The 14,139-nt window shown below is 38.7% G+C and overlaps 1 protein-coding gene and 1 long non-coding RNA gene across 3 annotated transcripts in view; one reads left to right on the plus strand and one right to left on the minus strand.

Moving 5' to 3' along the window:
• shakB (Innexin family member shaking B) overlaps positions 1-13,751 on the minus strand; it is a 29,319-nt gene extending 15,568 nt beyond the window's left edge. The window contains exons 1-3 of one of the 2 annotated variants that reach the window (XM_022078729.2): positions 12,193-13,751; positions 10,683-10,816; positions 9,765-9,954 (exon numbers count right to left, since the gene is read on the minus strand). In XM_022078729.2, the coding sequence (XP_021934421.1) occupies positions 9,765-9,954; positions 10,683-10,816; positions 12,193-12,231 (363 nt within the window). In that variant the 5' untranslated portion in view covers positions 12,232-13,751. Of the gene's footprint in view, positions 1-4,768; positions 7,575-9,764; positions 9,955-10,682; positions 10,817-12,192 lie in introns of those variants that run through there. The other variant, XM_022078730.2, reaches the window with a different exon arrangement.
• Positions 1-14,139, plus strand: part of LOC110836971 (uncharacterized) — a 249,532-nt gene that overhangs the window by 89,257 nt on the left and 146,136 nt on the right. The gene's annotated exons all lie outside the window — the stretch shown is intronic.

The following is a 14,139-nucleotide window of genomic DNA, read 5'->3' on the forward strand; positions in this document are numbered from 1 at the left end:
AAATGTTCCCTTCCTTGTAAATGAGTAATTCTTGGGTTGTTTAAGGATTATGGCTCATCCACTCTTGTATTAATTGCTACATTTATCAACTGTACAGGTCTTAGAGCGTTAAGTGTTCATAAAATTATGAATAATCAATTGAAAAGCATTTGGAACGATGGTACTAAAGAAAATCACGAAAATCCTCAGTCATGACACCTGTTACCCAGACAGAAATTTAAAAGCGGAAACCTCGAATACTGAACAGAAATACTGATCATTCCGCCACAGAAACTGCTGGGTTTACATAGGATCGTGTAGGAAGATGGTCGCGAATGGTGAAAGAAATTTGGACGAAAGCTATAGTAACGATTTGAAGGTACAATAGCATAATTCGCTTGTAGATACTGAGGAAAATCATGAAAACTCAATCCCGATAGCTGGCCTCCGATTCTATACCCTATCCCGCTATCAGGTGAAGTGCGAAGCAGGAATTATTACGACATTTAGCATCAACGTTCAGTTTAAAACCGTACATTAGTGGGCTCAGAGAAATGTCTGTCTTTTTCATCCGCCGTCTTCGAACAGAGACCTATAAATTTCCGTTAAATTATACAAACTTCATCGACTGTAGCGTGGAATCTTGGAAGCCGGATAGTAGTAATCCGGCTGGGATCCGAACACAGTGACCCCCCCCTCCCCCACTTCCCTGACGTTAATCCAACTTAATCCATTGCGTAAGAACAGTTTAATTAAATGTAAAAGTTATTATACATTTCTGTAACCACTCGTTCCCTTGTCATTTCATAATTCATGATTATGGTCTGTATGTTATATCCTCGTTCATACAGCCCCCTTTTATAATAAAAATGTAGTATCTGGCTTATGTACAGACAACGTGTTGTAGTGGATAAGAAGTTTAGTTTTGTAATCGACTTCCTAACTGACTCCACCTGTCCACAAAATAAATTTTAAATTGACAGTAGTGGAAAGGTGTGATATAAATTACATTACGCCTGCGTATACCGTATTTTCTTGATTTTAAACAGCACTTTTTCACATTTTTGAAATTTCTGAAATAGGGGTGTGTCTTACATTTGATGGTGTCTAAGAATCGATGTTAAACAATAATATCGTATGGCTAAAACACAGGGAAAATCTTCGTGTCCGTAACACTAGCCATGGGGCTGCAAATACAAAGTCAGCAGCAAAGAAGATTCAAAAATCAATAATACAGATATTATTTATTTTTTGAATATTGACAAAATCCTTTTGTTGTATACATATTTTATCCCCTGAAAACATATTACTAAATCATTGGTGCGTCGTACAATGGATGGCGTCTTAAAATAGAGGAAATACGGTATTTCCCGAATAATTTATTTACCTTTTCGATTATCGTGTATTGTTCATCGCCGCTGCTGCAGCCCTCTATGATGAGCTTTGTCTGTTTGGGTACAGTTTACTTTGTCCTCATATACATTTGGTAGGACTGCATAGGCGGGATCAAGACAGAACAACACAGAAAGAAGCGAATACACATCCATGTCTTAAGTGGAACCATGCCTTAAGCCGCGAGGGCGCTGTGTTTGACTTTTAGTGATGGTAGGAACTGCAGATACAAATATACTCCTGCAAAGCTATTCCCACTTCTTGATCTCGATTTTTTATTTTATTTCGTTTACTATCTTATCAGAATTCGTGATTGCCAGATAAAAATTTAATGACGTGAATGACATATGCGCATGGGCTTGACATAAATCTGAAGAGCAGGAAAAGAGCTATTATTTTATCTCGTGGTATCAATGGAAATGCCTTCGCAATCGTAGTGAATATTTCTGTAACACTCTTTTATATTGCATTATGACTTATCGGTTCAGTTAACATTTTAATATTTTTATAGGTCTGTCTAATATTTGTGTTAATTTACCCCCATAAATTTTAAAATTATTTTAATCGAAATGTAAAGCAAAAAAAGTGCCAATTATGTTGAAAACGGCGTTAAATACTATGAAATCAATGCATTCATCTAGAGAAATACAGCTCCCAAACAATAATCATAGACAATATATCGTCATAAGTAACATTGCCGCATTTGGGTTTTTTTTCAGATGCACAATTTATATGAAAATGTTTAAACCAAAGCAGATATTATTAGGATGATCAAATACAGAAATATGGGGTAAATGAGACGTGTAGCACGCATGACAGCTCAGAAATGCATACACGATTTTAGCCGGAGAGCCTGAATGTAAGAAATCACTTGGAAGACATGTGAGTATATTATTATTATTATTTAGTGTTCTGTCTTACGACAGGTCCATTGCTCTGCCCAAAGTTTTCATGTGAGTATACAGGATGATATTATTAAAATGGCTCTGGGAGAAATGATTTGTGAGGTTGATGACTGAACTCGACTGCCTTAGGACAGGGACCAATGGCGGGCCCTTGTGGGAGACGGTAATTTAACTTGTGTACCATAATGATATGGAATTCATTGAATAGCTGAGCAACTATTTGTTTCTCAAGAAGAACACTGCTTCCTTCTGCAGCTTATGTAATACACATTTCATAATAAACCTTGTAATAACCAGTGCTGTTGATAAAGCGTCGTTTAAGAAAAATAACTGGTATTTTTTTCACCGACTATTGCAATGTAACACAATGAGTTTACGAAATTTTTAGTGTAGAAGTCTTTCGTCAGATTTCAAAGAGTAAAGTTTGATGTTGGTTTTCATGTTTAAGCCTAGCGATGAATAGGGGACGTTCAGGTGCAGCTAAACCTCTCCACCGTTTAATGATGAGTTGTTCGTTTCATGCAGTCTCTTCTGTGCCCAGAGGGCTTCCGGTGTCACTCAAAATGTAAAATACGAGAGTAGTACTTGAAATTTTCGCGGTGGTTTATGACGTCAGGCAACCATTCTGCGGGCGTAACATGTCTCCAATAAGCGACCAGGAGAAAAAAAAGCATCGTCAGTTTTATTTGAGAAGGAACACCGACCCAGTTCCCCTCCAGCCCCCGGAAACATGAGCAGCAAAGCGTCAGTTATACCAACTGGATACGAGAATGGGATGATTCGTTTGCCGACCTGGACTCAGCAGCGAAAACACCCTGCCCCTGTTATGAATCGAACCGAGATCGAGTTTATAAAGCCTTAAATAGTACAATATTCGACTGATATTGGGGAAGGTTGTCTGAATTAGTAATTTTTTACCGGAATTAAATGACGTAAATGTATGTATGTTTTCAAGTCTAGTTGACAAAAATAAGCAAATTGGTTCACAATCCAGCATCATGTTTAAAAGGTGGTAGTGGGACACAAATGTGATTAAACTGAAGAGAAAACTTTACCAAAACATAATTAGTACATTAGTAAAAAGACTACGAGGGTCGCTCATTAAGTAATGCCCCACATTTTTTTTCTCAGCCAATAATGAAGATAGAAAAGTGTACTTTTACATGCTTGAGATTTGATGTTTCCCGCGTTCGTGTACGGAGTTTCAAATGATTCCAACCGATAGCGGAGCTGTAGTGAACTGTTAAAATGGCGTCTGTGAACGACTCTCGTTACAAGCAACGAGCTGTAATTGAATTCCTTGTTGCTGAAAAAGAAACGGTGGTGAACATTCATAAACGTTTGTGTGCTGTGTATGGAAGCTGTGCAGTCGATAGGAGCACCGTTGGTCGCTGGGCTAAGAGAGTTAAAGCTTCAGGAAGTGAAGAAACCGAGCTCCGTGATCTGCCGCGCTCTGGGCGTCCTGCCACAGCCACCACTCCAGACATGTTGAACCGCGCGGATGCCATTATTCGTGAGGATCGGCGCATCACAACTCGACAATTGGCCCAACAGCTTTCAGTTAGCAATGGAAGTGTGATTGCAATTATCCAGGCTCTCGCATATTCGAAGGTGTGCGCAAGATGGGTTCCACGAAGTCTCACAGCAGACCACAGGATTCAAAGGAAAACGATTTCTTCTGAATTGTTGGAGCGTTTTGATGCTGAGGGAGAGGTCTTTCTGTCCCGGATCATTACAGGTGACGAAACCTGGATACACCACTTTGAGCCAGAGACAAAAAGGCAGTCAATGGAGTGGCATCATCCTCAATCACCGAGAAAGAAGAAATTCAAGACAACTCCCTCCGCCGGAAAAATCATGATGACTGTCTTTTGGGACAGTGATGGGGTCATTCTTGTGGATGTGATGCCAAGAGGTGCGACCATCAATTCAGACGCGTACATCAGGACCCTGAAAACCCTCAAGAAGCGTTTTCGACGAGTTCGGCCTCACAAGCATCCAGCAGAAATTTTGCTCCTGCACGACAATGCACGCCCTCACACAAGTCTGAGAACCCGGGAAGAAATCACCAAATTGGGTTGGACGGTGCTACCCCATCCACCCTACAGTCCAGATCTGGCACCCTCCGACTTCCATCTCTTTGGGCCACTTAAAGATGCTATCCGCGGAACAAGATTTGAAGATGACGAGAGCGTGATTCAAGCAGTGAGGACATGGCTACGTGCACAGGACAAGAGCTGGTACCGGCAAGGCATGCATGCACTTGTTCCACGCTGGCGTAAAACCGTACAAGTTGATGGGGACTATGTGAAAAAATAGTATGTGTAAAGGAAACATTGATTTATATTGTCACTAAATTTGAGCCATCTTGAATAAATATGTTCTGAGGAAAAAAATGTGGGGCATTACTTAATGAGCGACCCTCGTACATTCCGAATTATAGAGAGTCCGAATCGAATAGGTTTTACTGTTTCATAAAATTTGTAACTCACCTGAAAGAACAGACAGAAACACACCCACTGGTAATATCTGTAATATTTCTGGTCGTCTGTTCTACCACGGGAATTATCAACTCCTTTGAATGGGACATCTTTTCCCACGGTTTTGTTAAACGCTGACTTGAGAGTGTAGGTGGAATGGATCCAGCAGAACGTGTTTAGGACATCCTCAGGTATATCTTTGGTATGGACACAGTCTATGGGATTCCCCACGTATTGTCTTGTCGTCACAATGAGGCTGAATGCAATTAGCATCATCACGGTGATACTGTAATGTAGTCTGAACACTGGTGAGTCGATATGAATATGGCTGACTTTGATGAGGTTCTTTAGACCCCGGAAAATGTCCAGCATGTTGTAGCAGTCAGTTATCTAATCCATCCACACGTCAGTCATATTTCGGCACCCATATTTTAGCTTAATAATTAGTCTTATTAATTATTTTTAAGAATTTTAATTTATATCCGATGCGCGCACGCCACTACGTTGCTTGAATTAACACTTTCGTAAAGTGATTTCAATAACTGGTGTGTCCGCTGATGTGATTTTACTTAGTAATTTCACTGTTTATCTTCTTTATTTTTTTGAAAATTCACTGTAATTTTATTTTCGTCATTAACTCCACGACGTCTTTAAGTTTTATATTGAACTTTATCTGTGTTTCTTTTAATATCGCCCAACATATACACACACAGTTGTAAGTTAGTATGTTTTCACCGTTGTAGACATAACATACAATAATGTCAATGCGTTACTGTTTTAAATTTTCAATTCGAACTTTATTTCTATGCCTATTTTGACAGTTTAATATTTGTTCGCTTGGAACTAAATATTACCTAGTACACAAAGGCTAACACCTGTAATATCTCTTCGTGATGGGAAATTTCATTACCTAAAAATAACAGGGATATTGAGTAAGCATGTAGTTTCAAAATTACCACATTCACGTGTTCTTTAGTGGTTTCTTAATACAAAAATTAAGTTGTGTGTTACGATGAAGCAGCGTTCTGTAATTGTTGTTGTCCAAATAAACCGTCTTTTCCGTCAGGCGCTTACACAAGTTTCATGTACAAAAGTGCATACTGCATTACGACATGGCGCATGTCAGAAAGGCACCGAACTTTCAGGTAACTTAACTGCTGCATACATATATATGATGTATAAACACTGAATACAATGCAAGTAGTTTTTGTCTTCATATCTTTTAGGCACAGGAAGACTTCTTTTCTTACGAGATCGAGCAATGTTCCATTGATTAATTACAATAATTAATTTCCTTCAGTGGCATTATGCATATCTAATATAGTTTTAATACGATGTATTCAAAGCCTCGAATCTTCAATGCATCGGTTCGATGTGTGTCAGCAACTGTTCTCTCTTCTTTGTTATAAATATGGATAAAAGTGCTGCTCGACGGTCTGCGATGTTTGATGGCACATATTTTAACATCTACAAATATATAAGCCATCTCTTTCTTTTTGTAACGTCTGTCCCTCTCTCTGTCTTCTTAATGAAACAATTGAACGACTGAAGAAAACAATTACAAGATTTGATAATTTTTTGTAATATAGAAAAAAATAATAACTGCTCGTTCAAGAAGACAGACTTTCAGTCCTCTGCGTCTCTCCGATCAACGGCTGTTCCGTTATGCAAGATTGTTCATAACTAAGCTACCATGTGAACTAGCTAAACCTTGGCTTCCTAACATACTAACATTTTCTTTGCGGATGTTTAGATGACGTGTTAAAAGTTCGCCCAGTAACTGTCTAGTAAATAAAGTCCTTCACGCATTTGCACATAACCCAGTTTGAACTCGATTCTTAAAACAACTGGATATTTATTGAATTGTTTGCCTTTACACACCTCCCATTGTAGTTAAATGTCAGTATCTTACGTACGCTTTCATGTTAGAAGTGAACGTGTTATGCTAAAGTAATTAAGTTCACACGGTTTGTTAGGAATGCTGGCAATTCCTCGTTTTAATATGAAAACACTTTTCATAATTTAAATTAATTAGCGCCAAAGTTGATGCAATGACCTTCCGATTCACGGTTCCCTGGTAGGTGTTGTCTAATTCACTATATTTCCAGATGCGTGTTGAATCACCGAATATGAGTTAGGAAATAAAACTTTTAGCTCAGAACCAGTTTATAAATCACTTGTTTGGACAATTTTCTAGGGTTCCCTAATTTCAGGATTGGAACAAATTCAGTTCTAATATAACTTTACTTTTTCTTGCAGTTATAAACACAATCCTCTTGAAAATGTATCTTCATCACGTGATGGCCGCCATCATCTTGTTAGAAGCAATTTAACCATTACTTGCCATCCTAACTTCCACTGTCTCCAATGAAGTGGGAACACTATTTTTGCATTATTAAATATCCACATTATGTTGCAGGATAGTTGCAAGATATCACCCCTTCAACTACACTCGGTTGTGCCTTATAAACTAAGTTACATGATTGAAGGCAGGCTCGATGTTTTCTTGCTTCAAACCAAAACTCGTTACATTTCGTCTCCTTTTATCGGATGAATCATTACCACGACAGCGGGTATCAGCAGGCGTCTGTTTCCCACTACCAGCAACACGTCCGTGTCACACACACATGGTGTTTGAACCCCGAAATACAACGACGACCAGGGCGGCAGAAACGGTCCTCTGTTGTTCGGGGAGGCTGTCCAACTGACGGGCCCCACTTCCCTGTCACCTCAGGTGGATACATTCTTCCTCCATATGTTAGATCCTCTGTATACAACATCCCTCCCCGCTTCATACATCTTCAGCTTTTTCTCAATATATTTCTCTCCCTTCTCTTTACTTCTAAATCTAAAATGTCTAAAAATGTCTTCGGCAAGTCTCGGCAGTTTTCGGCGGCTACTACCGCTGCATGTAGTATATATGTATATTCCTCCAACTTCTCCGTTGTTAGGTCTAGCGTACTTTTATTTTTAACTTAGCTCGGCTTCCCCTTGCGCGTTACAGAGACTTAATTTAATGTTCGCTAAGTCTGATAAGTTTATGTTACCATTTTCCAAGCAGACGGATCGAGGTTCCATTTTTATGCGTTCATAAAATGCATAAACAGAAAGCATAATGGGAGAACATGGCTGTCTGTCCGTCTATCCGCGTGTCTCATCTCAGAAAGCATTTAAGAGATTTCTGGTATTTGGGAAGTATACAGACTGATGCGGTCCAATATAACCTAGAGTTCATGACGAACTGTTCGTTGCATACAAAAATATGTGCATAACAAAGAATATAGACCTTATAGGAACTACAGCTTTTATATTATTTGTAACATGTTTTTCTGTTGTTTATATTTAATTAAATAAAGTAAAAAACAATCTTTGTCTTTAACATTCGATTGCGCAATACGGGAACATCGCTGTTAATGAAATACGTAACCTCGCAGAGAAAAGCATTTCAAAAATGTGTGTGTACTATGTTTTGGATTTCACCTTGTTATTCTTCTTAAATTTAGTATTTTTCGTGTATAATTAAATCCAAGTACATTAGAATTCAAAGATAAATGTTTTCTTTAGTGAGATCATATGAGGTTTCAAACATGTGATTACTATATGTAATTTAACTATGATATCTCAACTGTGAAGCCCCTGAAAGTATTGGGAACGAGGTATTTCATATTAAAATCTGTTTTTCCTCCATGTTCATGTAAGAGGTATACGTAAAGAGTAAAATCTACCGCCATCTATTGGCGGTTTTAATTACATGCTACTGCTTGAAGTCTTTCACTAATGAAAGTTCAAGTTACAAAATGCTGACGTATGGATGGTTGTGCTTATACATCTTTTTGGGACATCCTGTAGAAATGTGCAAGCAAGAACGTGAATTGCTTCAAAAAGTTCAATCAAAGATCAACAATAGTGATGATAAAATGTGAAGGTTTGGAGTTGAGAATTGTAATCTTTAATTGGATGATTTGTAACAGGCGGCTAAGTAAACTTCCTCTTGGAGTTCTTAATAGCATTCCATTCCATGTTACAACAATAAATGTTGCTCGACATCATACTTATGGGATAGCAAATTATGAACCGCGAAGCGACTTCGATTAAATTTAGTGTCGAGAGTCTGCACAAAACGTTGTTGTGTGAATTGAAACTTTAGAATCGCTTCTTTAAATTAAACTAAAAAGTAATTTGTAGTTTTTCCTTCTGTCGTAACAGCAGGTGGACGATGTAAAGTCCAGTGTCGTATAGATTACAAAAAATTAAATCCGTTGAGCATCATACCGGAGAAACGTTTTGGTTAATAGCGTCGGATGATCCAATGATTTACGAAAAGAATACAGAAGAAAACGGACTTGCCTGGGAGGGCAGAGATTAACCACGAAAATCTCAGTCAGGAGAGCTGGCTCCTGACCAGTATCAGAACCCGGGACCGCCGGAGTACGAAGCAATAATTCTAACCACTCGATAGCAACCTTCGAATTGGTCAGTCGGTTAAACAAAAACTCACTTATGACAGTCTTCAGTGGTTGGCTTGTGCGATGGACTATAAATTTTGATTCCATTGAAGCACGAGATTTCTTGATAAAGTTTACTATCAGCTGTTCAAAATGAGTTTTTTAACTAATCAATTATCTAATCAGTGAACCCATCCAGCCAATTACAAGTACCTCCGCACTTTGAATTTCTTTGTTTGTAAGTGCCGTGATTTTTGAGGAAGAGAGCTGCAGTTTGCAAATGGTTATGGGCTAAAAATATCCAACGAAAAAAGCTGATATGAAACACACTGAAGTTCCTTAACCTTTTGCTCACAACGATGTTTCGTTGTTTGCTTAGATTATATCCCGCAGAATGATACGGTTGATGGATTTGAAGAGACATGACAGGAAGCAGTCGTGGTCTACTGTAGAAGTATTTAGCATTAGTGTTATACATCGGATTGCAGTTATTAAAAATGTCTCATAATAGACCGGAGACAGTAGCGTCGTTCTGTGACTCGTCTAGCTGTATTTTAAATTACCTGAATGAAGAGCGTGAATCCGACCCACTGGTAGTACTTGGTGAACTTCCCGTCTTCAGGCAAGTACTTGCTGCTGCGATCTACTCCAGGGAAGGGAACATCTACTCCCACTTTCTTGAAGAACGCACTGGGTATCGTGTACGTGGAATGAATCCAGCAGAATGCGTTCAGTACGCCCTGTGGAGCGTCCCTATGCGGACAAACACACTCGTTAATCGGAAAGCACATGGAAGGAAGCGATCGTGACCTTTCTCAGGCACTGTTCAACCATTGTCTTGAGAGAGCGAGGAAAATCATAAGAATCCTCAGGCAGGATATCCAGTCTTCGGGACACAATTCGAACCCGGGACCTTCCGAAAAATAAATGTCAGAGTGCCTAAACTATACAAAATTATCACCCGATCCTTTGGTTGCATATTGATCACCGCCACAGTTTCAACTGTACGGGTTTTGTAGCGACGGAAATAAGGTTGTGGAAGGAGGCAGTCGTGGCCTATTTGAATGTTTAATCCTGATAGTCGCAAAGAGGGACTGAGAAAAATCAGTATAAATCTCAGTAGGATGTCGTTAATACGGTTGAGTTTCGAAGCAGTTACTTTTCGAATAAAAGGAAGGAATGATAACCACTATTCTGCGACGTCGTAAGTGATTAAGTCATTCACTTTAATTAGTCGTGTTACTAATCAGATTAGATGGTCACTTAATTAGTTACTTAGCCAGCCAATTAATCCGCTAAATCTGTTAGTAAATCAGGTAACTGGGTATTAAACCCATTATGTAAACAGATAATCGGTCATTTATGTTGGTAAGACAATCAGTCGGCTAGTTAGGTGGGTGCATAATCGACAAGTGAGTCTGTGTTTTTGGTCTGTCGGCAAGTCGAAAGTGTGACAGTCTCCACAGGCCCGAGCAGCCTACCTGGTGTGGATGCAGTCGATGGGGTTGCCGACGTATTGGCGCCCAAGCACTGTGGCACTGAAGCTGAACAGCATGACCACAGTGGCAGACCAGTTGAGTCGGAACACCGCAGCGTCGATCTTGACACTGCCCACCTGCAGCAAGCAAGGCGCACAATTCGCTATGCTTTTCCTGCTACCACCAGTGACAAAGTTCAGCCTGTTTTTGTTTAACTTGGATCTCTATCGCAAATCGCATCCCACCTGAACACTTCCTTGTTTCAGACAGATTCCTGTTTAACGTAGTTACAGGCCGCTAACTTCTACATAAACACCACACAGTACAGATCGAATATACACCAACAGCAATTTGCCCTGCTGCTGTGAAGCACATATTTTGACTGTCTTTGCTTTCCTTATTCGTTGTTTATTCATTCTGTAGTATTTATCTTAACCCTTTCAAGGAAATCTCGTCGAAATAACATTTAGGAATTCAGTCCGTACCGCAAAGAAAACACAACACTTTACTGTTACAGATATATTTTTAATGCTGTTTAAGTAAATAATCGCTGTTTACACAATTAAATGAAACCTGCAAATACAAAATGTTGAGTTACTGACTGTATAGTTACCACTAGGCTGTAAAGGGTTAAAGTGTCCTGTACAAATATTTCTTTGCGTCTTATTTTCCTTTTTCCTCTCTTTCTGCCTGTATCACTCATGTTCTTTCTTCATGTCTTTACCTGTGGTCCATAAAATTATTCTACTTTTCCTTCTTCAGCATCACATTTTTCCTCCCTTGTTTTCTATCACCCTCTTTGTTCCCATTTTTTCTTTCTGTCTCCCCTTTTCCTTCCCTACTTTTCTAGTAGTCCATTAATGTGGTGTTCCACAACTGGTGTGCCGCGAATTTTATAAGAAATTATACACTCCCGCGTTATTGTTAGAAAAGGCAATGCGTGTTTGGCAAACTGGGGTGTGCAGCGAGTGATAAAAGTGTACTTTGCACAGTTATATTCCGGTGCAACATTATAACACAAAATACTACATATTAAATCAGAATATTTTTTTTAAAATTGTTGATTTCCTTCTTCTTCTTCTTTTTTTTTTATTCGAAGCAATTCTACATTACCTTCCACTCCCTGCTTTCGAGATAAATTTTCAGATAATCAGATTTGCGTGTTAGACATCTATAAATATATAGTTTGTGTTACTGTATGTCACTACTGGATATTTTAGAGATTAATGTAAATTAAGGCTATTAATTGACTGATATTGACAAAAATTAAATTTGCCCAGAAACGTTTGATGGAAAAACATTAAAACTATTCGAAGATTAGAGATGAACATAAACGTGTAGGTGCCTGGATAAGTATATGAGTACAAATAATACGCGAAATTATTCCAGATCATGGTAAAATTAAGAACTATTCTTCTGGATGCCCGAAAAATCGAAGTAAATGTTGATGGGTAAGCAGGTAGGAAATAATTAATCACTTTAAACAGTTAGATATAATAAAAATAGCATTTACCTGGGTAAAAGCTAATGCCCCGCGGACAGAATCCAACATGGCGTCAGTGCGTCGTGATGTTTTGACCCTTTAGAAGCTCAGCTCACACGCTATCAATAAACGGAAGTTCGCAAGGCGCACACTTTATTGGCATGGGATAACTATATTCCCCACACTTCGAAGTCCGTCTTAAACACAATGTACCATTCTGGAACTCCGATATTAGAAACCTTTCCCAGGACACCGTAGCGTATCCCAAAGTGGTCATGTTACTTTAACGTTTACCCACCTCTGGTCCAAGTGAATGTCTCCACAAGACTCTGAGAGAAACTGGTATAATGATCCTCACGGAAAGCAGGAGTTTTGTTTTTCGTTACTTAGTTTAAAATGCCGTATATGACTTAACCTTTCTTAAAATATATATCCTTGAAAGCCTAATGAGAAGGAATATAGAGTGTGTTGTTAAAATAGAACGTTATCCCACTAAGCACCGCGTAATATGAGCTTGTAGGACAGTGAAAGTAAAGCCCCTGTCGTACACCAGAATTAAGAACAGATTCTGTCGTGTAATATTTTCCATTGACAGTGCAAAAAGGGTCTAATTATTGGGTCTGATTATTTCAAATTGTATGAATTAATATAAAGAACAAAGTCGAAACTCTTATTATTTAAACTCTATCTTTAATACATTGTAATTAGGCGATTAGATCAAAATTCCCATATGAACGTAGTTCGTTATTCGACTTCAAGACTAATGCAAGTGATTACGGAAGTAGAACTACAGATTAAAATGCTTTCCGTGAATAATTTCGCTCTGCTCCAGTCCACACTCTATTAGCTTTAGATATATCTTAGTATCACCTTCCTGTCTTTGCGTAGTTTTCTAACATTTATTCCTTCTCTTCAGATTTTCCAACGAAAATTTTCCGTGGCTAATCACCTGAGCTATAGCACAGACAATGTACACCTAAGTAAATCTGTAAAGAGGAGAACACAGTCAAACTCATGACGTATGAATAACTGGTCCCCTCCCTTTACATATGCAGTTCGATTTAGGAATTTTCATTATTAAGTGCTATTTTTGATCTGTAATGTAAGACGAACGTCGTCAAATTCCCACAGGCTCAAGAATAATCTCACACCTTGCTTTTAAGTAAATATAAACACTGACAAATAGGGAAATGAAAACATTCACTAAAGATAATCCTATGTCAGCGATACATCATCCAAAATGTATCGTATAAACACCACACGCGCGCTTGCGATGAAAAACATCAGAAAGCTGGTCTTGATAATGTTAAGAAGCACAGAGAAGTCTACACACATACACAACCAGTCTCAATGTTAGCTGGCTTGGCATAAGAGCTTCATCACACAAACACTTTGAAAAGACTTCGAAACAAAACTGGCCTCTGTTCTTCGAGGGTAAGGGCTTTTTAACAGCGAAATGTTGCAAACTAAAAGTGGAAACCCTCGAATCAAGGCATATCCACACACATATCACATAAGAATTTAAGAAAAGAGACGAACTGAGTGACCATCTATCTTCCATTTAGTGAATCCTTGAATGCCGTAACACTAGCCTGACAGCAAAGCAGAACAACAAATAACACAACAAAACGCTTGTGCAAGACAGAAGAATTAGGGACACGGGCTAAAATAAGATTTTTAGCCTTGGTTGTTGTTTTTTTGGTTGTTTTGTGGCCTAATGTCGTGCTTCGGAAAAGATAACAAAAGAAACTCCAGTGTCTTCAGAAGCGAAGAACGATGCAAATGGGATTTTATGGATGAACGTGCTTGTTAAGTTAGACTCTTGGTTAGTTTGTATTCCTGGAGACAGTGGGTTTAGGCTAAGGTTTGCTTAAAATAGTGATTCATTGTAAGAAGGAACAGAACGTAACTTTTGGCATTAGCGTTAAGGCTGAGTAAACCATACGACAAAAAGGATGAATCGTGCAAATTCGACGT

This window comes from Zootermopsis nevadensis, unplaced genomic scaffold (genome assembly GCF_977971745.1).
Source record: "Zootermopsis nevadensis isolate Lab colony 2312 unplaced genomic scaffold, Znev_1.0 Znev_ptg000002l, whole genome shotgun sequence".
NCBI lineage: Eukaryota > Metazoa > Arthropoda > Insecta > Blattodea > Termopsidae > Zootermopsis > Zootermopsis nevadensis.